At 37.1% G+C, this 22,366-nt stretch overlaps 1 protein-coding gene across 1 annotated transcript in view; it reads left to right on the top strand.

Moving 5' to 3' along the window:
- The window catches only part of RP1 (RP1 axonemal microtubule associated), a gene marked incomplete at both ends in the record, with an annotated part of 176,037 nt that overhangs the window by 91,956 nt on the left and 61,715 nt on the right, over positions 1 to 22,366 (top strand). The window contains 6 exons of the mRNA XM_080364131.1: positions 6,503 to 6,672; positions 12,865 to 13,084; positions 14,416 to 14,570; positions 16,454 to 16,667; positions 17,913 to 18,103; positions 20,397 to 20,607. Coding sequence (XP_080220257.1) covers positions 6,503 to 6,672; positions 12,865 to 13,084; positions 14,416 to 14,570; positions 16,454 to 16,667; positions 17,913 to 18,103; positions 20,397 to 20,607 — 1,161 coding nt within the window. The remainder of the gene's footprint in view (positions 1 to 6,502; positions 6,673 to 12,864; positions 13,085 to 14,415; positions 14,571 to 16,453; positions 16,668 to 17,912; positions 18,104 to 20,396; positions 20,608 to 22,366) is intronic.

The raw sequence follows: 22,366 nt of genomic DNA, 5'->3' as shown, positions 1-22,366 counted from the left end.
TACCTTGTGTAGGATGAGTCCTGATCTATCGATCTATTTCCAGTTCCAGTGAAAATTAAATCATTCACATTCAATCAAACAGTTTAGCCAAAAGTTTTATTGTTCCATGACAACATATGTTTGACAAGAGAATGATTAACTCAGGTAAGTAAAGGCTTTCTTGATTTGATTTTCACAAGAGTGACTTGGAATTGGATTCTACATTCTGTTAAGTGCACAGTTCAGAGATACATCCATAACATCTATTTCAACTTCTGTTCAGAAGAAAGACTATATTTTACAACTAATCTAAATTTTTTTTCTGGTGCAATTTCATTCTTTATTGCACTATAATAAGCAGACACAGATGCACAGGCTGCTGGGAGCCTGTGCATGTCAAGAGCAGTTAGACATCCTATATTGATTATGGGGAGAAAGTCTTGATCAGTTTTTGAAATGTCACACTCCCAAAGAGTGTGTGCTGATTTGTTAGGCTGAGGTCAGAGGTTCTGAATAATGAAGGTATAAAGGAGGAGAACATTTTTAGGAACTATGTTGCCAGTTATCTATGCTTGAATTGCTCTTTTCTTTACCCAGCGGCTCATTCCAGTGAGGAGCTGAGATAGGTGAGAGATCACGGTTTTATGCCTTATGTAAAAAAGATGTTGAGCAGGACTGACCTCAGGATTGTTCACAGTTTAATTTCTGTTGTCATAGCGGTTATCTCATAAACCTTGCATATGAAAAGATTCAGCTTTATAGGAGGGTAACACTCACAAGAGGTTTGGAAAGCTATCCTGTACTCGGTTCTGTGTCAATCCACCACGACACAGTACCAGGGTAAGAGCTGATAAGGGAAAATTCAGGAGATGCAGAGTCTTGGAAGAAAAAGTAATTGCCTTAAATGCTTCCAGCAGCTGTAGCAGTGAAGATTTCACATGGTAGAGCAGATAGTAGTGATAAGCAGTCCCACTCACAGTGGAAGTGAAAACTTTCTATACAACAAACATTTACTGAATAAAAGACAAGAAGCAGTAATGATGTTAGGGAGACAATGTTTTATGCATTAATGCAGTCATGTTCTATACAAGCTGCACTCTGCAAGTGGGCTTCAGAAAAAGTAATTAAAAAGTCGATTGGGTTAATTCAGTGGTGTTTGGTGATTTTCTGAATAAGATCAATATGCTTAGGTAAGGTCTGTAACAAAGGTTACAAAACAAGTCAGTTAGTCACTCCAGAGGTCAGAAATCTCATTCTCTTTGGATAAAGCTTTTATAGTAAGCTGTTCAACCACCTAGCCAAGGAAGAGAGTTTGAAAGTCATCATTACTAAGAAGTTTACTTGAGTTCTCAGTCCTTCTTCAGCCAGGCTAGCATTACGTCAGATTTAATGAAGCATAACTTCCAGATCCCTGTGAACACTGCCAAAATGCTGAATGCACAAATCAAGTTTTCCCAGAAACCTTTGTACATCTCTAGATTATGGAGGTGCTCTGGCAAATCAAGTGTAGGAACAGATTTATTTGTATTCTCTTGATTTCACCTTGTATATTTGATGCAAGAGAAAGAGACAAAAGGGATTGTCTTGGTTGGTAAGGTGGATAGCTCTTCTCAGCTCTCAAATGCTTAAGTTGTTTTGAGGAAGAATGGGACTTTAAATACCTCTCAGTGTTTTCTACATCGCAGGCAAATTTTACTACTTTCACCTTCCATGTTCTCTTTTCTCCCTCAAAATGCATGGAGTATCATAATGCCACATAGTAAAAGATTTTATCTCAAAGCAAAGAGACAAGACATACGATATTCCAACATTGACCATGCTGCAGTCAGTTAAGAGGAGCTGGGTTCCCATAATGTGTTTCCTGTAGGGTGCTCTATGTTATTGTGGACTTTTGTGGGTGCTGCACAAAAATGGCTGTTTCTAACTTGACTCTTGTGTTGTGCAAGGGATATAGAAAATTCATAAGTAAAGAGAAAACACACAGTAAATTCTCTCACGTTTTATTTGGTTTTTAAATTATTCCCTACCTTGCCAGTATTTGCTAATGGGGTAAGAATAATCTCAGAATTCCAAAACAGTAAATAGATTGGTCCTATTTCTAGAAAACAATGACAGTATATATTGCCATGTTGAGTCTGCATTTCCTAAGAAAATAAAATAAGCAGACTGGTCGCCTTGCCACAAGGCAACAAAACTTTCTGCAATGTCTGGAAAGTAAGAAACCTGCTTCTACATCTAGCAAAATGCAAATGCTATTCTAGGTCTTAAGACCAAAAACCAGAAGAGTAAAAAAACAAATGCAACAATGTACAGAGTGTTTCCAAAAGATAGACCCAATTTGAAATCACTATATCTCTATAACCACAAACCACCCATGAATGAAGCTCTTACAGTCCATACAGCAGGTGAAGGGAACACGGAGCATTTATAAAAGGATTACTAAAACTTGATAACTCATTAAACCATTTGTACATGTTTGTGTAACTGTAACATGTTGGGTCAACCTTTTTGTAACACACTGTACCGTAAAAATAGTAGTGGCAATCCTCTAAAAACATATAAATTGTTCATATTTTAAAAACGGATAAAAAGCTTTTATTTTTCAGTTTTATGGTCTATAATAAAAAATGTTGACTTTATGTTTTACCATGTCCAGTTTGCTATGTGCAGAAGTCATTACAGGTTTGATTTTCACAGTTTTGCTGCAAGCATCTTTCAGGTTCCAAACTAGTGGTCTAAAGACTTTCTGAAAGGAAAAGGGCCTCTGCTTCTAACGTATCCCTGAATACACCCCTGTCATGTGAAATCAGGTCCTTGGCTATATAATTTTAGAGAAGAAAGAATTCTGAGATTTTTTTTCACAGAAGTCTCTTTTTGGCCCAGTATTCATTTTAGCAGTCATTATATTGATATCTCAAAGAAAATGACTATATTTTTATACATAAGCTAAAAATACTACACTAACACAGTAGTCACTCTGAAAAGAAGTTGATGCAGTTCAGTAGTATCAGGGGAAAGGTCTTTTTTTTTTTGATGTGGCCACTCATGTGAAACACAGAAAATGACCTAGTAATCTGATTTTCAGAACTCACTGAGTACTTCAGAAAATTCTGAAAAGAGATATAGAAATCATTGAACACAATGGTATTTGGCATTTGGCAGTTTGGCATTTGGTATTTTGCATCAGTCTCCTGTCTCGTGTAGCCATCCTTACCAAGTAGCTGTCTAAGTGAATATAATTTTAGATAAAACATTTTCTTCTTGTTCTGGCATGAGCAGGTTAAATGAATTTGCTGAACTGACAGAAAATGCAGTCAGTCAGGGTTAGCTCAGTTACCAAATCGTAGAAGCATTTAAAGTAAATGTTGGAGAACAAACCGCAACAGATGCTAAGAGGCCTTAAGTCTGTTAACCACTGATTAATGTCCTGGAAATCTCCCAACCAGTGTCCTAGCATTTCTTTGAAATAAGTAAAAACACAATCGTGGATATTAATTAAATAAATCCCCTTTCCCAGAATACCGTCTCTAGACATGCTGTCTCTTTGAGCAAGGAATGGCCAGTTAGGCATCCATGCTTTCTCTTACCTTGGGGCTTGCTTTCTCCTGAAGCAGAGATTCATAGAGAGGAAAAAAAAAAGCTCACCTGGGAAACACAGTAGTGCAAAATTATCTTAATTTCCCTTCTGCTGTGTTCCTGGGACAGCCTTCAAAATGGGGCATAGCTGGAGAGGATAAGAGGTTCAAGGCTACATTGGAAGTCTTTGTAAAAATTTTAAGCTGCTCATAAGCCCTCAGAGTGCTCAGGAACAGCAGAAGCTCAAACGATGCTTGACTTCACCAAGTGTGACACCCTGAAGGGTACCAGATGCCAACCTGGCACAAGGAGATAAAATTCAAGGCTGGCACATACATCAAACAACACAAGTTCCTCATTAGTCAAAGTGTGGATCTTCCACATACTACATCTGACTCATTCCTGTAAATGACCTCAGAAAGAGTTCAGATGGAAGGATCCTTTCAGCTAGCGTGTTACTCAGCAGACTGACTGTGAGATGCGTATTTGCCTGCTGTTTTGTAGCTGAGCCCAGACAAGTCAGGGAACAGTCAAATGTAATGCAGAAAGAGCTTCTATAACAAGGGGAAAAGCAGAATTAGCTGAAGAAAATAATGTGAAAATAGGGGAAAAATCATAAATCGAGAAAAGCAAATCACGCTTTCACTTCATCTCCAGGAGCCTGTGAGTGCAATGCCTCCTGTAGCTGGACTAAAAAGGCTTCCTCAATAGTCTACCCTTGATCAGCAGGCTGTAGTAGACACCAGCCACTAGGTTTCCTTTGTTGCCTTGGCCTCTGATTCTTACCCATAAGCTTTCAACCTGCTTGTGGCTATTCTTCAGTGACAGCTCTTCACACTCTATCCATCTCTTGATGTAGAGAGCAACCCCTCCACCCTTTCCTTCCTTGCCTGTCCTTTCTGAACCGCCTGTAGCCTTTGATAACTGAGCTCCAGTCATGGGATCCATCCCATCAGGTTTCAGTGATGGCCACTAGGTTGTAGCTTTCTAGAAGCACGGTGTCTTCCAGCTCCTCCTGTTTGTTGCCCATGCTGCTTTCTTGGTAGAGAGGCACTTCAGCTGGGTTGTCAGTTGTGCCAACTTCTTAGAGGAACACTCCTTAATTCTTTTGAAGTGTTTTGCTGGTGTTTTCCTTCTGGCTTCTATTACCTCAGGAGCCCCTGGGTCATGTCCATAAGACTTCAAGTGTGTTCCAGTGTGGCCAACACTTCTCAGGGACATCAGCTGAGGATCTTCACTAGCACCCCATCCCTCTAACCTTGGCATCTCGTCCCACAGCTTGTCACAGGCAAGCCTGCTGTCATACAACTCCCCATTATGTCTACTTTAAAGCTCTATCAATGAGCCTTGCTAGCTCATGAGCAAAGACCCTCTTCCCCCTTGGAGAAAGATGAATCCGATCTGACATCAGCAAACCTGGTGCTGTGTAAGCCATCCCATTATAAAAAAACTCAAAATGGTGGTTGTGACACCAGCCCCACACCACACCCACATATTGATAGACTGCATGTCTGTTTCTTCTAAGTTTGCTACCTACAACTGGAAGGAGAGAGGAGAAAATAACCTGTGCTATCAATACCCTTAACAACCATCCCAAGAGCCTGAAGTCTTTTTGATCATTCTTGGATTATGGGTTGCCGCTTCATTGCTACCCACATGGAAGACTAGTAATACGTAGCAGTCTGAGGGCCATACCAGACTAAGAAGTTTCCTAATGATGTCCTTAACCCAGTCCTCAGAAGGGCAGCAGACTTCCCTAAGAGAAGGGTCTGTCTGATGTACTGGACCCTCTATTCCCCTCAGAAGGGAGTAATCTATAACTATAACCCATCTTTTCTTCCTCGTGGAGGTGGTTGTAATACAGAGGGTATGTCTTTCTGACCCTGTCAGCACATCTGGTGTGGAGGAACCCTCATCCTTCTCATCCATTGACTAGCCTTCCACATCCAGAGCCTCATACCTGTTGTACAGGGGCACCTAGGAGTGTGAGGTGGGCAAGAGGGGGTTTTGCCTGATGGCGTGAGTGTAGACTTGCTTCCATTCACCTGACTTCAGTCTGGTGGGAGGAGGATACAGCATGCAATTGATCTTGGTTTTTTTTGGTGGTCATTCTTGTTCCTGTCTCAGGGAGGCTAAAACATGGTTCCATCCATCTATCTCCTTCTCAGACTCCCTGGTACTTCTTAACCTTTCTGCTTCCTCTCTTAGCTCTGCCACCAGGCTGAGCAGATTTTCCACCTGGTCACATCTCATGCAGCTGTTCTCACTGCTGCCACCTGATACCAGTAAAAGGATCTGGCAGTCCCTGCAGCCTGAGACCTGGATGACTGCATATTTCAGCCTGGGTTGCTACATTCTTCCTGGCGAGTGCAGGGGACACAACTCGACTGGGTGGATACCATAGCCAAGTTCCTTCTGGGAGGGTGATAACCACCAGTTGTAATTTTATTGCTGAACAGATGTCATATGGTATGGAATATCACTTCGGTCAGTTTAGGTCAGCTGTCCTGGCTGTCCACTCCCAAGATCTTGCCTACCACCAGCCTGCTGGTGTGGAGGGAATGCTGGAGAGGCAGCCTTGGTGCTGTGCAAGCACTGCTGAGCAGCAGCCAAAACACTGCTGTGTTATCAACACTGTTCTAGCTACCAATACAAAGCATAGCTCTGTCCAAGCTACTGTGGGGAAAATTAATTCCATCTCAGCCAGACCACTGAGGTCAGTGCAAATAGCTCTTTGTAATTCTCTAAATTTTGGATACAACTGTTCCCTTGTGTTTATAAAGTCTTATAAAGTTAAAGTTATCTTCAACAGAAGGAATGTCTATTTATTTTTATAAAATGTGATCTAAGTTCATAGCAGTGTTTAAATTCTCTTTTGCAATAATAACAGAAACATCCATTACATCTTGCCATTGATACTAAAAATGCGATGTTTTAATTTTTTTAGCACAACAGTGGAGAGTGCAGGTTAAAACAGAGAGAGATTCCCCGGAGCCACAAGAGTGTAAAAGGACCCTTGTGATTTACGGCTCAAAGGGCAAAAGTGATGAGCTTCTGCTTTCTTCGCAAAACCCAAGATACGCGTGCTTTCTACCCAGAGCAACAGATGAATTCATTGTGAGTCATAAATATACAGTACTATACAGACCTTACTATCACATTCCTTTCTAGCCAAAAGATATATATATAGGGAATGTTAGTTTGGCTGGTACAAATAACATATTTATTTACAAAGATGGAATTATGTAACTTTAGATCTTGGATCATCTTCTGCTGCAGCCAGCTGCAGCATTCTCTTTGAATTTTCACTGCCTTCAAGTGTATGTGTCATAGAAATAGTCCCTTTTGTGTAATTTATTCATCAGCTTGTTTTGCATTTTTTCCAATTGTCTAACGATTCCTGACTTGCAATTTATACAAAAGGCATTATACAATTATTTCAGAATGCAGAAAATGAAGGATTGGACAGTATTCCCAGAGGACATAAGTGGGTTTTTCTTTCCTTTATTTCAGTCTGTGTGAAGCAGTCTCCCCTCTCCCCCAAAATAGTTCTGTCTCTCAAGCCAGCAGGCAGAGGATTTTTTCTGGATAATCATAAATCACAGGAGAACGCATTCACGCATATCCAAGTGTGATGAAGCCCGAAGCAATAGCATATACATGGCCGGTATTAAAATCAGCCCTAACACAGTCCTGACTACCTGTACACCTGACCCGGATCCTGCTGCTTCGAGAGGATTCATCTGAGGCATCTTTTTAATGTTCAAATTCTGTTCTGGCTTTCTAGGCTAAGTCACTGCAAATTCTGTTCATTGGCATGAAGTGCAGCTTCTAGCCAGCGAGATGAGAAAAATAGCTTACAATTCAGGGTGGTTTTATAAAGCTCAGAAATACTTTTCAATAGCTGCAATAAACATTCTGGAAACAATGGCAAAACTACATTTAGAAAATGTTATCAGACCTTCATCGTAATGACCTAATCCAGGCTGAACTTTTAATTTAAATAACAAGCTAAAGCAATTTAGGAACTTTATAGGGAGTAAAAGAAAAGATAAATGGCACTTGTTAAAGACAAGAAAGCAGCTGCTTATCAGAAAACAGACAGAGAACACACTAAGCAATAAAAGGAGCTTCCTAAGCATTCAACATAAACTGAAGAGGTCAACAGAGAAAGAATCTATATATGGAGCAACCACACCAGCTGGCTGAATTTTAGGAAGCATCGTTCCATAAAGCAGATCTCTGCTACATCTAACTTATCAGTAATTTCCCAAATGGCACGTATTTCTTGTTGAGATTGCCTGATTTCAATGGCTGAGTATCATGCTAGGAGAAATCAGTATTGTTAGGAGTCAGTCATGGTTGTCCCTCATAGTCTAATACCCTAGGTACCTTAGCACCATATCCATCATACTGGGCTTCTACTCTAGTGGCTTTCTAAATGTTTCTTCATACTTAGACCGGCTTTGGTTTAGTGCCTTTTTCCCCTTAACTATTTGTGTTCTTGGTTTTATTGCTTTATATGAAAAAGTTAATAATATTTGAACATTGTTTACTGTCCATGAAATTTTGTTTCTTTGCCATATTGATTACAGTGTTTTACAGTTTTTGTGGCACTCTAAGGCAATCAGAATAAAAGGTCTGATGTAAAGGAGCATATGATGATTCACAGATATCTCCATAAATAATTTCATATCTTCTCTAGTTGGTTAAGCTAATAAGCCCAGTTTCTTTTTACTCTCCTTTTCTTTATTCTTACTAAGGCTCTATTCAGAAGAATGCAGAAGCTTTGCTCATGTTCTCCCACTGTAGCAGCAGGCTAGAGGTATGAGCATGGTATCACAAGGAGGATAGGCTGTGAATTCAGCTTTCCAATAAGCAGGAATAAAAGAACTTTCAACACCCCCGCCCCCCTCCCCCCCCAATATCCTTGTCCTAGACAAATGTCCTTAGTAATAAAATGCAGTAAAAAGAATGACAGGTTATGTGCTATAAGTAGCACACATTGTTTTGAAACAGTAAGCTTAATTTTGATCTCAGAGATACATTTACTGAGCACTGAGGATACGAAGACATGTAAATTCCTGATTTTCCAGGTGCTCTCACACAAATACATGCACAGATGTGTATCATATTCAGAATGATTGTTTGATCCAAAATATTTCTAACTCCTGTGAAAGAACAGGTGTAGTTTAATTGCACATAACAAGCATAAAGAATAAATCTTTAAAAGAGATAAAATAGCAGATGTTATCAGGTACAGTTGTTGGATTTCAGTGGTCTCAGGCATCTGTAGCACAGTGAGTGAGCTGCTTAAATAAGAATATATTTTATTAGAACACCTCGGTTTTAATGAATAAATTGAGAAATAGGTGAATATGTAAATGTTATTGAATCTGCTGGGATTCCTAGCATGGCAAGAAAACATGCCATTCACAATGAGCAAACACACTGAAAAGAAATCAGGAAAATGAAAATAAACTGGTGGTGCAGTAGAAGAATTTTTTTCCTTGATATTCCAGTGATGATAGGAATCAGTTGTTGGTCTCACATGGAATGAGTAAATTTGTAAAGTATATAAATTTTCTCCCAGTCGTCAGTGTTTCTTGATTCCTTACAGCGTAAGCTTGTCAGAGCATGCCTTTGGAGAGTCCTAGGCTATTGTACACATTCTGTTATCCAGAGAATCATAAAATGCAAAGATACATCAACTGACAGATCAGGAGATTGGAATCCCTAAAACTACTCTCCAAAACAAGCAAAGGTAGTATAAAATGAGCAACAGAGCTCTGTGTGTTCATAAACACACAACAAATACAGAATGCATTTTGTATTAAGGACTGTGATGGTGAGAGAAAATTTTAGATCACATAATGCAATACTCCATGTGTTTTCCACAGAAGGAGATGATGCTCCAGAAACATATAGCAGGACTTTTGGAGTTTGTGACAGAAAGCTGTTTAGCTGAATTTTAGGATGCTTTGACTACACACTTTATAACTGGAATAATTTATACACTTTTTTTTTCTTTAACAGGGAAGTGATAAAGAATTTAATTTAAATGTGCACCCAAACAGTAAATTTTACAAAACTTTAATTACATTAGGTGTTATGTCTTTGGAGAAGCCCTGTGTGAGTCAAAAAGAAAAAGATTTAAAATATTATTAAATTTTCTAATCATCTTCATCATTTACCTGTCCCTGAGAGCTTCAAAACCCCAGTGGCTTTGCAAGGGTATCCTCTTGATCATAAAAGCTATGCTCCTTCAATTATGTAATGGAAAGAATATTGTGTTATTTAGTATATGGTAAATCACATCTTACTTAGCTGAGATTTCAAGTACTGAGTATTACCTAAAACTGATCAGAAGAAACAAATATGGAAAAATTAATTAGGAAACTATAATAATCAATAAAAAACAAGGTAAGGTGTCCTATTGCAAACATTCTGCAAACTTAAACCCAGGATATTTACCGGATATATACTTTGTGATGGATTATTCATCTGTCTCTGCTTTGAAGGTTATGTTGCATCAATTAATAGGCATTGATAGAGGGAAAAGCCAATTACAGGATCAAAGATAGGATATAATATTCCAAGGGAAACTGATTGTGTTAAATTGCTCAGAAAAGGATTACAAGAAATATATAATGGCAATGCTCTGTTACCAATGGAACTGAACAGAAAGGATAATAATGGCCAGAACTATGGGAAAAAATAAATCAAATCCATGAAAAGGGTGAAAATATCTAATACACTGAATTGAAAATAGGTGGTGTTGTTTAATTCAATGGTTCATGGACAATTTGATTACTAGTGCTTGCTGGTTCAAAGGTGGTCATGGAATTAGTTGAAATTGTGATTCTAGAAACAAAAGGGAAAATAACAGCTTTTAAATAGTCTTTCCAATGTTCTGAAATTATTTTCCTATGTATCCCATTCATGCATTTCCTACAATGATTATAATACGTCTTTGTGACAATTTAGAAGCCCAGAGAACTGCAAATTTGGGTAGCAGTAAACAAAATAAAATGTGAGGTATGGCTTGCCCTGTCATGTAGAAGCAACCAAATTCTGTAACGTTGAAACTCCAAACCACAGGGCTTTAAGGAATAAGTCATACATGGCCTTTAGAATAGCTGTGTAATACAGTCATGAGGTCGATCTACCATAAAGAAAACCTACAGGCAATAATTTTACAAGTCAGTAGTCTGGTTCTGAAAGAGAAGAAGCAATGATTTTCTTGCCTGTGAAGGAATCATAGTTTAGATGGATGAAGAACCTATATGCTCTTCTCTCAATGAACCCAAATAATTCCCGTTAAGTTTAACGAAAGACAAATGCGTATTTTAGGATTAATTGGACCAGTTAGTCCACCATAGCTAAAGATGCCTTTTCCAGCATATGCATACATGAATGAAAAACTCTTGATGTGAAATTCTACCTATGTATTTCCCTTTTCATAGTGCGATGGTGGAGACCAAGTCAGGAAACTGTGAGTACGTGGTAGAACCAAGAGGCATAACCTCCCTCACATGTGCGTTGTGGTCTGGGATATCCTTAAGCTCTGTATGCACAATGGCATCCAGGCAAGCAGGGCAGGTTAGGCTTAGAGAGAGAACAAGTCTGGTGCCCTTTTCAATGTAAAGCTCCTGCTGTGTATCTGTTCAGGGTACTGTGGAGCTACAGTTCAGGAGCTGAGGGATTCCCTGCAGCCTTGGGGTTGTTATAGAGGGTTTTCTTCCCTGGTTCTTAAAAAGCAATGCCTTGAATCCTGAAATTTTGTAGGAGTGTCAAGGCAACACCTTATGACACTTACCTTAAGAAATTCAGACTGGAAGGGATCTTTTAAGTCATGAAGTGCAAATCCTTCCTACCATAAGCCTCTTTTCATAAGTTCTACATAATCAACAATTCAAGGTCCTGCAAAATGATTTTGTCAGGTTGCTATTTTTTAAATTAGATGCTCCTTTCATACTCCGATGACTTACTATTTCTTACCTGCATAACATTTATTAATGTGGATAGCCAACTTTATCCCAAGATGATAAAAAACATACTTTTTACAAGGTTATTTCTGAATAAGAATAAGGTAGCTGATGCTTCCCTGCAGGTGTATCTCCACTGTGCAAAGGCACATGAACTAGCTTTGGGCAAGCTAGGTCAGCAGTGAAGGGTTGTCAGGTGCAGAGCTCTGTTGAGAAGCAGAATAAATTAATCTGTAAGGAGCCTATATTCTGTCTTAGGAGCCAGTCTGCTGGTGATCCCAGAGTATGATTGTGTAAGACTAACTTCAGTATCTTACTATGATGCTACTGGATGCACAAAGGATTTATTTCCTGGCAACAGTCACCAAAGCTTATGTTGTCACTGGTCTGGAAACAAAAAAAAAGAAAAAAAGCAATATGAGAGAAGAACAAGGTCACTGGCAACATTTTCTGATTTGTTCCTTCTTAAAAATTGCTGTTACCACTGCGAAAGGATACTGCTGTCTTCTATTTCAGTAAAAAATCACTTCCCACCCTGTCTTTCTTGCAGTTGTCCAGTGAAAAGCTGCAACGCTCCTCTTGCAGGTGCTCGGAAGACTTATTGTGCAGTGCTTAATGTCACACAGATCATTAGCACTTGATGCAGTTTGATCATCCCAGTTCCTACAGCCCCTAGGTTGGATGGTTTAACCAGATCTCACAGAAGCCTGCAATCACCAACCAGCTATGGAATGTCCCATATGCAGTATGGGAGTAGGGCTGTCTTGTGCTACTGTTATTTATGTAACAAATCTTATTTACTTTTATGCAGAAATATCCCTTCTCTTTTCCAAAGAAGTGGTTATAAAGTAATTTCATGTTCTAAATCCAATAATTTTGCAAATAAGAATTCAGTTAAAGCTTTATAGGTTCATAGAAATTGTCATTAATTTTAATACCTCACTTGACTGCTGATATCAGAACATTTAATTCTAAGTTAATGCTCTCTTTATCAAGTGGGGTCAAAGCTCGACATGTTACCTTTTTTTCTAAAGAGCTTAAATGCACAGTTGTTACTAATTTTAACCTTTATTACCCCAATAGTAGAGTATCATGCTTACAATACTTACCAGGGAACAGAGGAAAAGAAAGGAGACAGTCTCACCCATTAACATACCATGAAAAAAAAAGGATTGATTCTCTCATCCCACTTAACTCAGCCTCCAATTCAGCATTTCCACTGGTTAATGTTAAGTTTAGGAATTCTTAATGGAGATTTGTGAAAATCTCTGTAAGTGGACCAGCTCTGACAGTACACTCTTCCTCATTATATTTGTTGCAGGTTGAGACTATAGATCTGGGAGATGTATACAAGATTCGGGTCAGCTGTGATGATGTACCAGGCTTTGAAGGTTGGCATTTGAAGTCTTTTCACTTAGAAGAGCTACATACAAAAAAAGAACTGAACTTTGACTGTAACTGCTGGCTCTCACTTAACAGAGAAGACAAGGAGCTGGTGAAAGAATTCCCTGCTGTCAATGAGGACCAGAAAACTTTACCAGGTGAAAACACTGAGAAGAGATAAACAATGTAAACTAACCCCTTGAAAACAAATCAATGCCACAGATACACTATAACACTTTGTCAGAATTTGATGCATTCAGTGGATCTATTGCAACTGTCTTCATAAATGCACTTCAAAAATGCTGACCACTTAATAATTTAAATTTTCCAGTTACGTCGCATATTGAGTTTTACAGTTGCTTAACCTTCTGTATGGTTCTAAGTGTGCAAAACAGAATAATATAATTATACTTTATGTTCAAAGCTATGGAAATGATTTGTGGTAGACTTACTATTGAATTACTTCAGTTATAATAGCTTTAGTTACTAACACAAGTATCAGAAGTAAGCCTCATTGTAGAAAGTTCTTTATTTGATTTTTTTTTTTTTTTTCCCTAAGGAATATTTTTTGACATGCTGAAAGTTTCAGAGTATATTCAGAGATTTGCTTGGAATTTGAAGACCTATAGAAGTACCACATTTGTTCAGAAAATTTAGCATTCACACATGAGATGAAAGTAACTAGAGACTTTCTAAACAAAAGTTCCAGGAGTTCTAGTCCCTGAATACCTCAAACCTATTCATGACCTTAAAAGAAACTATAGCATTACGATAGTTAGATGTTAACTCAGAAGGACTGTACATTAAAAAATTACATTTGAAAAAGTTTGGTTATTCTTTTTGCATGAGTATGAACACATACACAATTTAATAATCTTCTGTGGAAGAAAATCCAATGTAACTGTGTAGAAGTGCATTTATACAAGAGCACTACAGAGACAAAAAGTTTATAGTTTTTGTTATGCACCTTAAATTAAAAAGTGCATTTTGTAAATGTTTATGCTTACATGTCATGTCATGCATCCAGATGCTATGCTACATATCTCTGCTATTCTAATTTGCATAAACGTTACACAGTGTCTTATTCTTTGACCTGTGATAGTTATTATCTACCGCAAAGAAAATTCATTTTATAACAGTCCCTGAATGACTCAGATGAGTTCATATTTTCCAGATCTTGCACAGTAAAATAGAATTGGGCAGAATTTATCTAGATATTAGTAACTCTAAGCTGCATAAGCTGTCCAAGTCCAATTTCATTTGAATTTCTAAGTAAAATATTGGAAAATCTTAATTGAGCTTAGCATGAAAAGATAAGATTCATAAAGTGTAACTGACTAATTTAATCACTGTGTAGCAGATGTTTTGGTAGCTGCAGAAATTGAAAAAAAAGCAGTGTTGTTACTAAATACTCCATGTTGCTGTTTTCTTTTACGTACACCTTGTAATTCATCAGCTTTATTTAAATTTTGTATTTATTTTTGTACAGTCTATAAGTATGTTGTCTCTGTACATATTGGTGACCGCTGGGGAGCAGAAACTTTTGCAAATGTTTATATTACTCTCTATGGCAAAAGAGGGGACACAGGTGTGAGGAAACTTCATACATCCTTCACAAAAGGAAGAAAATTTCAAAGGAATAAGGTAATGGCAAAAAAAATTATGCATTTCATGGGCAGGGGTTGGTACTGCATTTTGTCTCTTAACGCCTGATCAGAATATATCTCACTACGGAGGGGCAAGAATTTGAAAACATAATTTGTCTTCCACGTATTCAGAGTAGACCAATGCCACTGTGATTTCCTTCACGTACAAGAGCATTACCACAAGATAAAAACGTTCAACATGAGCACGTAGAAAGCAGATTACCATGGAGAACCTCTGTAATCATGCTTCTTATTTCTTTGGTTCCAAATATAGGAGAGCACAGGTAGCAAGGAATTAAAAATCTGTGATTCAAAGTTACAGAAATTACTGTGATACTTCTGCAATCAGTGATGTTTCTGTAACCACAATCCCACGTGAAACACTAACTCAAAGTCTAGTCAGTAAGTTTAGACAAGAGACAAGAACCCACTTAGAGAATGAACATAAAACCAGTCATTCTAGATGACCAATAACAATAAAATTATTTTCTTGTATATGAGGCTTCCCTGTGAGAGGGTCATCCACTGAATACTGATGTTTGAAAAAGCTCACTACCAAGATGTTCATTGCCAAGGAAATTCTCAGACTTCAGTGAAATTATTTACCACAGCACATGGTAGGATAAAAGTGGAATCAGTAACACACTGAGAGAGTTTCTAAATTTCACTTCTGCATATATCTCAGGGAAATACCTATAGATAGCATCCTACAATGATTATTTTAATTTACCTTGATGAACAGACATGTCCTAAAATGTCTTAATTAAAAATGTTAATTATTTCTGCTTATAATCTGGCTGTTGGGTCCTGACTATTGTTAGGAAAAGAAATAAATATTTTTGTCACATGAAAGTACTTTTAATATTAGTAGCAGAAAATCCACTTCTCCACTATTTTTATTTAAAAAATAGCAGGGACAATACACAGTACTTTGGCAAGTTCTATATATTTTAGAGATCAGTTTGCTAATATCTTCTTTTTAAATTGCCCTGACATCTGACTTAGTAAGTTCCTACTATTTAATTAATATTTTATTGGGATGATGCTGTTAATCGTAATCCTAGATATTGCTGTTTAAACTCCAGTTGTTCACAACCTTATTGACCTTTATAAGCTACCATCAGGTACATCTGGTCCTAGGCTGGGCTATATACAGAATGCCTGGCTTTCTTAGAAAACAAGCAAGAATTTAGTGGGGCATATAATTTATTTCTTTGCATTTCACATTTTTCCTTATCTTGTTGTTTTAATTGTCCTTATTCTCATCCCCTGATGCTTGTGTTTACATTTCCTTTTTTTTTTTTTTTTTTTTACTCTCTTTCTCCATTCTGCTTCCCTTCCCATCTCTTATATTTTGCTCAATTTATTCTTCACCATCATCTTTCTCCCTGTTATTGCTTATTTTTTTCTTCACTTGCTGTTTCCACAATTATTTTCATTTTGTAAGAAAAACAAAAAACCAGGGTTTTTTGACTACTGGAGAATCTAGAAGCCGTCTTGGAGTAAACACACTCTGTTTGGATGTCCAGATTTTCTTTAGGACTATTATTAGGTTTATATGATAAATTTTAGAAATTTAAAGTACCCTGAAAGATAGAAATTCAATTAGAACCAAAATCTTGTCATAACTGTTTGAGTGGCAGAAAGTTGAGGTATATGCATTGTAACATAATACGAAATGATTGATGAAATGATCCATATTGCCCAAATATCAAATGAAGTTACAATGCATCTTTAATGATGAATGCAGGATTCAATATTAGGTGTAATCAGTGTGTGCTGAACCCAGAACTACGTCTTCCCTGAAGCTCAACAATATTTGGGTCCAAATTCTGTTTTATTAAAGTTTTCCTTTTTTTTTTTTTTTTTTTTTTTTTGTAGGTGGATTCATTTTTGGTGGAAGCTGTTTCTCTGAGTGATTTGCAAAAAGTGGCCATCAGACATGATGGAGAAGGCTACGGGGCTGGGATGTACCTCAAGATGGTAACAGTCAAGGAATCACAAAACTCAGACAAAGAATGGGTCTTCCCATGGTGGAACTGGCTTGATACTCATCTGGGGTTATGTGAGACTGTTTGTGAAATTGCAACGGTTGGTAAGTTCTTCTGCAAAACTGGCCTGCATTTTTAAGCTACAACTCTTTCACATCTCTACAGTATCATTCTTTTATTTATAATGTGAATTTTCAGTTTGATCTTGCTATTATAGAAAAGCCACATCTAGTAAGGTCAAAGTTAATAAAATTCCATCCTGTCAATGTGTTAAGTATAGAACACTTGACATCCAAATTAAATTTAACACATTGCAATGAAAGATTTAAAGCAGATTAGAGTTTGCGATGTGAGCCTCATTGGGATAAATAGCTCAGGCTTTATGCACTACTTTTCAAGTAGCTTAGGATCTCATTTGAAATCTAGAGAAAAGTTACCTTATTGAAATGAGCCTAATCTTTACCTGTGGCATTATTCCACATCACAAAGCAACAGGTGTGGTGTGCACAGTTTCTGCTCATTTCAAGCCTACTATGCCAGAGTTGTGCAAATCTAAACACAGATGTATTTGGCCAAAGAACATTTGCAGCAGGACCTTTGGCCATTTAAAGCTAATAGAAAATATTCTTTCTTTCAATTCTGTGAAAACAATTCCATGTAAAGTGAATGTTTGTTCAGAGGAAGAAAGTCAGCTTAGAAACACAAAGTGCCCATGATAGACAGGTATTCAGTTGCGTGTTTTTTTCTGAGTTGTGGAAAGTATATTTTACTGAGTTGTTTCTTTCCATTAAATATTTTTTCATTTCCCATGGAATGGTTAGAAGAGAACCAGGTGAATATTTTGGGTGTTTATTATAGGTTTACCTGTCAGTCTTGCACTATTACATCACATGTTATATTGCTAGGTAAGATTAGTTACAAGTGGAGTTCATTGCTATTATTCATTTTGCACTGGGTGCCTACAAGCTGCAGATGGCTGGTACTTCCAAATGATAAATTGGCTCTAGTAACATTGATTGCTTTTTTAAGAACAATTAATTAGACCTCTAAAAGGTGACTGAATGTTCTCTTAGTAATTACTTCGAAACATGACAAGGAAAATGCCTTGGCATCAAGAAAATGCCTCTGAAACTAAATTTTAAACAGAGAAAGAACATTAAGCTGTTAAATTCTTGGCAAAAAAATATAATAAAGGTATTGAAGTGTTATTCTTAGTGAACTGTTGCTATAGATACAAAATAACCTGCAAATAGGGCTTGCTTTGTGTACTGTAAAGGCTACAGTCCTGTTATATTATGCCGTTCTCTCATGCTGTTATCTTTCCTTTTTCTCTTCGATCATTTTTAAAGGTATAAGATTGATTACCAGTCCTAAACTGCCTGAAATCAGCATGAAGTCATCAGGTCTCTGGATAATGGACATCACTGGATCTGACATGAGCAACGAAGTGGATCCAATATGCCTTTTTTTTGTCTTCTACGGCAACCTGAATCACAAAAAGTTGCCACTTCAAGTTACGGGAAAAGCAATTCAAATCAAAGTACTTCAACCTTTCTCTATTGAAAGAAAAGCCTAAGAATCGTGTAGCTGATAACTCTCTTAATTCTGAGATAATTTTTTTCTTTAAACTAAACTACCAAATTGATTTTTAAGTCCCCTGTGTAGATTGGCACAGATCATCATTTTTGCTTGTAGGTAGTAATAATGTTGCTTGAACAATAGGTTTTGAATGAGCAGATTCTCCCAGTGTCCCACACTGAGAATGCTTAAGTGAGTGAATTAGTCCCTTGGTGCATATCACAGCATATACCATGTTGCAGGTACTGATTTAGAGGTTTTGTCGATCTCACAAGAGTAAGTAATTTGTAAACATACAGTATGCCATGGGATACTGTAGAGCTTTTGGGGATGATGATGGAGAAGGAAGAATCATAAATGAGACAAAACATACAGAAAGATTTTTCTCCTACATGTAATTTATTTAATGCAATTTATTTACCTCTGCCACCATGTTTTTCCAGGTGAACTGCCTTTTCTTACATGGTTTCTCTCTTTTTTGCCTGTCACTATCACTTTCTTTTTCCTCTTGGTCAGCTCCTTTTTACCCACAGGTTTTCTCCTTTTTTTCAGTTCTTCTGCTCTTCCATAATTTGTCTTTCCTTCCTCCTATTACCCGTTAACTGAAATATTGACAAGCATCTGAGGTCAACTTTCACTGAATTGTAGCCTGTTCCTTTTCCCAATGCTCTTACTTCCCTCCTGTAGATATAACTCCTTCCCAGTGCCAATGCTTTGTTACTCTTATGCTTTTCTGGTTTTGTTCTCTGTGAAAGTCCAGTTTGGTAGAATTTGGTACTGACCTGAAGATAGACACTGCAAACACCTCCTCTGCCTCAGGAAATCCATGAGCCACAATGTGCTGGAAGCTAGAACAATACTCAAGGGAACTGTGACTACAATTTGTCCTGTTCTTGTACCACTTGTTCCATCCTTCGGTTGTCCTTTGTAGGTGTTGAGGAAATCATTGATCCCAGTAGAAAACTGGAAGTTTTAAGCTTGATTGGTTCCTCAGTCTTAGTTTTAACCTTGATCGGTTCATTCTGCAGCTGCAGGAACAAACACAAGGCAGGGAAAGGTAGCAAGTGGACAGACAGGGAAGTGTGAACTTGACAGACCAGATTTGCATCAAAGAAGTGTGTCTATGAAGCCACATCCTGAAAGATGTTCCTTCAGGATTGACTGCTGGAAGTGCAGAAGCAGGTAGCAAAAGCAGGTACTTTTCATTTTCGGATTTATCAGAAAACAGTCTTGAAAAAAGAAACTGTTCCCTGCTTCCTCACCCTACTAATCAGGTAAAATCAATGTAATGATTGAGCTAAATAAATAATTGGCATTTTTTAAATATTCCTCTTTTCTTTAATGAAGAAGACTAGCCTAAGCCACAAACATGATCCAAAATTAGGAGTACCCGGAAGGTTTTCCTGAGTTATTTTCCACAAACCTCTGGTAAATGTAAAGAAATAGTATGAAACTCGAAGTGCCCTGTCAGAGGAAGGCTGAAGTCAGGTCACATGCACTTCTACTAGCTGGGCAGTATTTGAAATGAAAGAGCAGGGGAAAGAATATGAGAAGTAAAGAACAGCAAGAAGAAAAGGTAACTTCTGTTTTCTCCCTTCTTTCTCCGTTACACGGAAAAATTATTAGTTTAAAAACAATCATTATAGTTATCTAAAGCTTCACCTACTTTCACTTACTCAAGCAATGCTACGTCATACAGATGCTGTACTATCCCCAGTAGACCTAGAAGAGTTTTTCTCAACCATGAATGCAATAAGAGGAAGATATTAATGGACAGCTTCTATAGGAAAGCATGATGTAGGGTGAAGATAGATGATCTGTTGGGTTTTTCCTCAAAATTGGATTAATTCTCCTTCAAATGTATAGTTAATTGCACCATTTTTATATTTCAAGTTGTAAGAAATATTTCTAATACTGTTCAAAATTTTTAAAACTGACTAAAACTACTGTGCCTGCAGATAATCTACTGAATCAGTGTAATATATATAAAAACAGTGCCTTGTTCTGTGTACAAATTTCAGCAGTGACTGCCATCACTTGTTCCCTGATATAAAATATCAAGCATTCCATCTCCTCATTCATGTTAGTGAATCAATTTTGTATTGATCGGAAAGGAAAAAAATAGTAGCAGTTATAAATCTTTCCCAATTCTTTAACTACTGAAGTTTGTTCAACTGTTCTATGCACCTGTCAGCTATGTTTGATCTGGCACAATTAGAATGAGATCCATTCATCTTCTCTTTTTTCTCACATAGGACGAACTGGCAGGTATTGGCTCTCTATACAAAGTACAGGTAACTGGCCCACATAGTGAGCTAAAGCAGCCATGGCACTTAGATTTACTGCATATGAAGCACACGGGCACAAAGGAAGAGATGTATTTAGCTTTTGACTGCTGGTTCAACCCTAATGAAGACAAATGTGTGGAATTGCCAGCTCTCTATGCAGATCAGGAGCCTTTGCCTGGTAAGTTAAGTCATTTTTTGTTACTGGGGTCAGGATCTGTCACTGGAATACCAATATATCTCTTTTGGGCCTAAAATACTGTTTGAGGATTTCCACAAGAATTCAGTATTAAGGAATGCAATGGTTTTGCACATGCATTTGTCACTAAAGAAAGCTGAGAAAACAAATCATTGCTATCAGGATTATGGCAGATGCTATAATTGCTGACAGCAAACACAGGATTTGGCTTATGTTAGATGATGTTCTAGTTTTAGCTGTTGATTATTTATTATCTCTTCAAATTAATGCTATGTCAGCTGAAGATATGTATAAAATATCACCTACTGTGTGATGTTACCTGAATCTTCTTATTAACAAAGAAATGTATGTGACCTAGAAACACAGTAAATTTTTTTAAGAATGGAAGAATTGCAAAGGCCTCTTACAAAATGGAGATAGAATTTTTAAAATGTGTTACAATTAGCCAGCAAAGAGATATACAAGAATTCAATTGCATTAGTGTTTTATTGATGGTGTTGGGAACCTTATAGCATAGCAAGTATATTCCACAAAAAGATATATTAAGTTGCATGTTTCTCTGCTGTTAGAAAAACATATAGATGGTATGAATCCAGAGAGATAATGAAGTGATTTCTCCCAAGACCCAGGAATACGGAGAGGAATAAGGAATTGCATACTGGTAACTTGATTACTAGCTATTACTAGCTATTTTAGGACGGGTTTCTCACCTATTCGGCTCATTAGAATAAAGAGAATTGATGGAGATAGTAAAGAGGTTTATTGGTAGAGGCCATAGTACAAAGAGTGTTCTGCTTAAACAGAAAGTAATAGAAAAAGATGGAAGTGGCCCAGATTTTCCTAAATATTTCATCCCATTTAAAGTTGATACCTGAACAAATAAAACACTGAAGATCTTTTACGTTTTTGATATTGTGTAGTTTTGCATAATTTTAAACAATTAGTAGCCTTGTATTCTTTTACTGAAAAAGATTAATTATTTTAAGATTTTGATCTGTCAGATTCAAAACAATGTTGGATGTTGCACGTAATATATGCAGGATGTACAATGCTGAATACAGTAAATCTGCAGCTTGTTAAAATGCTCTATTTACCCAATTTATTTATGAATGATTGGGGAAAATTAGATGTATCAGTAATTATTTTCAGAATTCAAAATTGCTAACTGCTTAACTACTTACAGAAACTCCAGAAATTGAAACAAACCAACAAACAAACTAGAATACACTCCTCAATTATGCTAAGAAACAAATGGAGATACTGTCAGACAGCATTATGCTGAATTGTAAAGCAATACAGTTTTGAGGTATGTTAGAAAGTTAAAGTGTTTTTCTTGGAAAATTTGTAAGAAAAAGATATGTATATACTCTACCTCAAAAATTATTCCAAAGAACTAAAACCTAGGAAGTTCCTTACAAACCATTTTGTGGAGTTCCAGTGATCTACACCTCAAAGTGTTAGTATCAGTTTTGTTCTTTGCAACCCCAATGACAATTCAGAGTAAAATTCCTGTCAGTCAGTCATTTCCATGTATTCCAGTTTGATTACCAGAGGAAAAAAGATCATTTTTATGTGTTTGCTCTCATTATTGCTTTGAAACAGACATCTATTTATGTAGATGTCTTTAATGAATGTCCTGATAGAATAAATTCAAATAAAGACAAAAGAACAATTTTGCATTATATCATTGTTATCCCTAGACAAGGCAATTAATAATTAAAAACAAGCAACAGAACAAAAA

This window comes from Nesoenas mayeri, assembly GCF_963082525.1.
Source record: "Nesoenas mayeri genome assembly, chromosome: 2".
NCBI classification, from domain to species: Eukaryota; Metazoa; Chordata; class Aves; order Columbiformes; family Columbidae; genus Nesoenas; species Nesoenas mayeri.
Note: the sequence above shows the minus strand (reverse complement) of the source record. Positions and strands in the feature narration are given on the sequence as shown.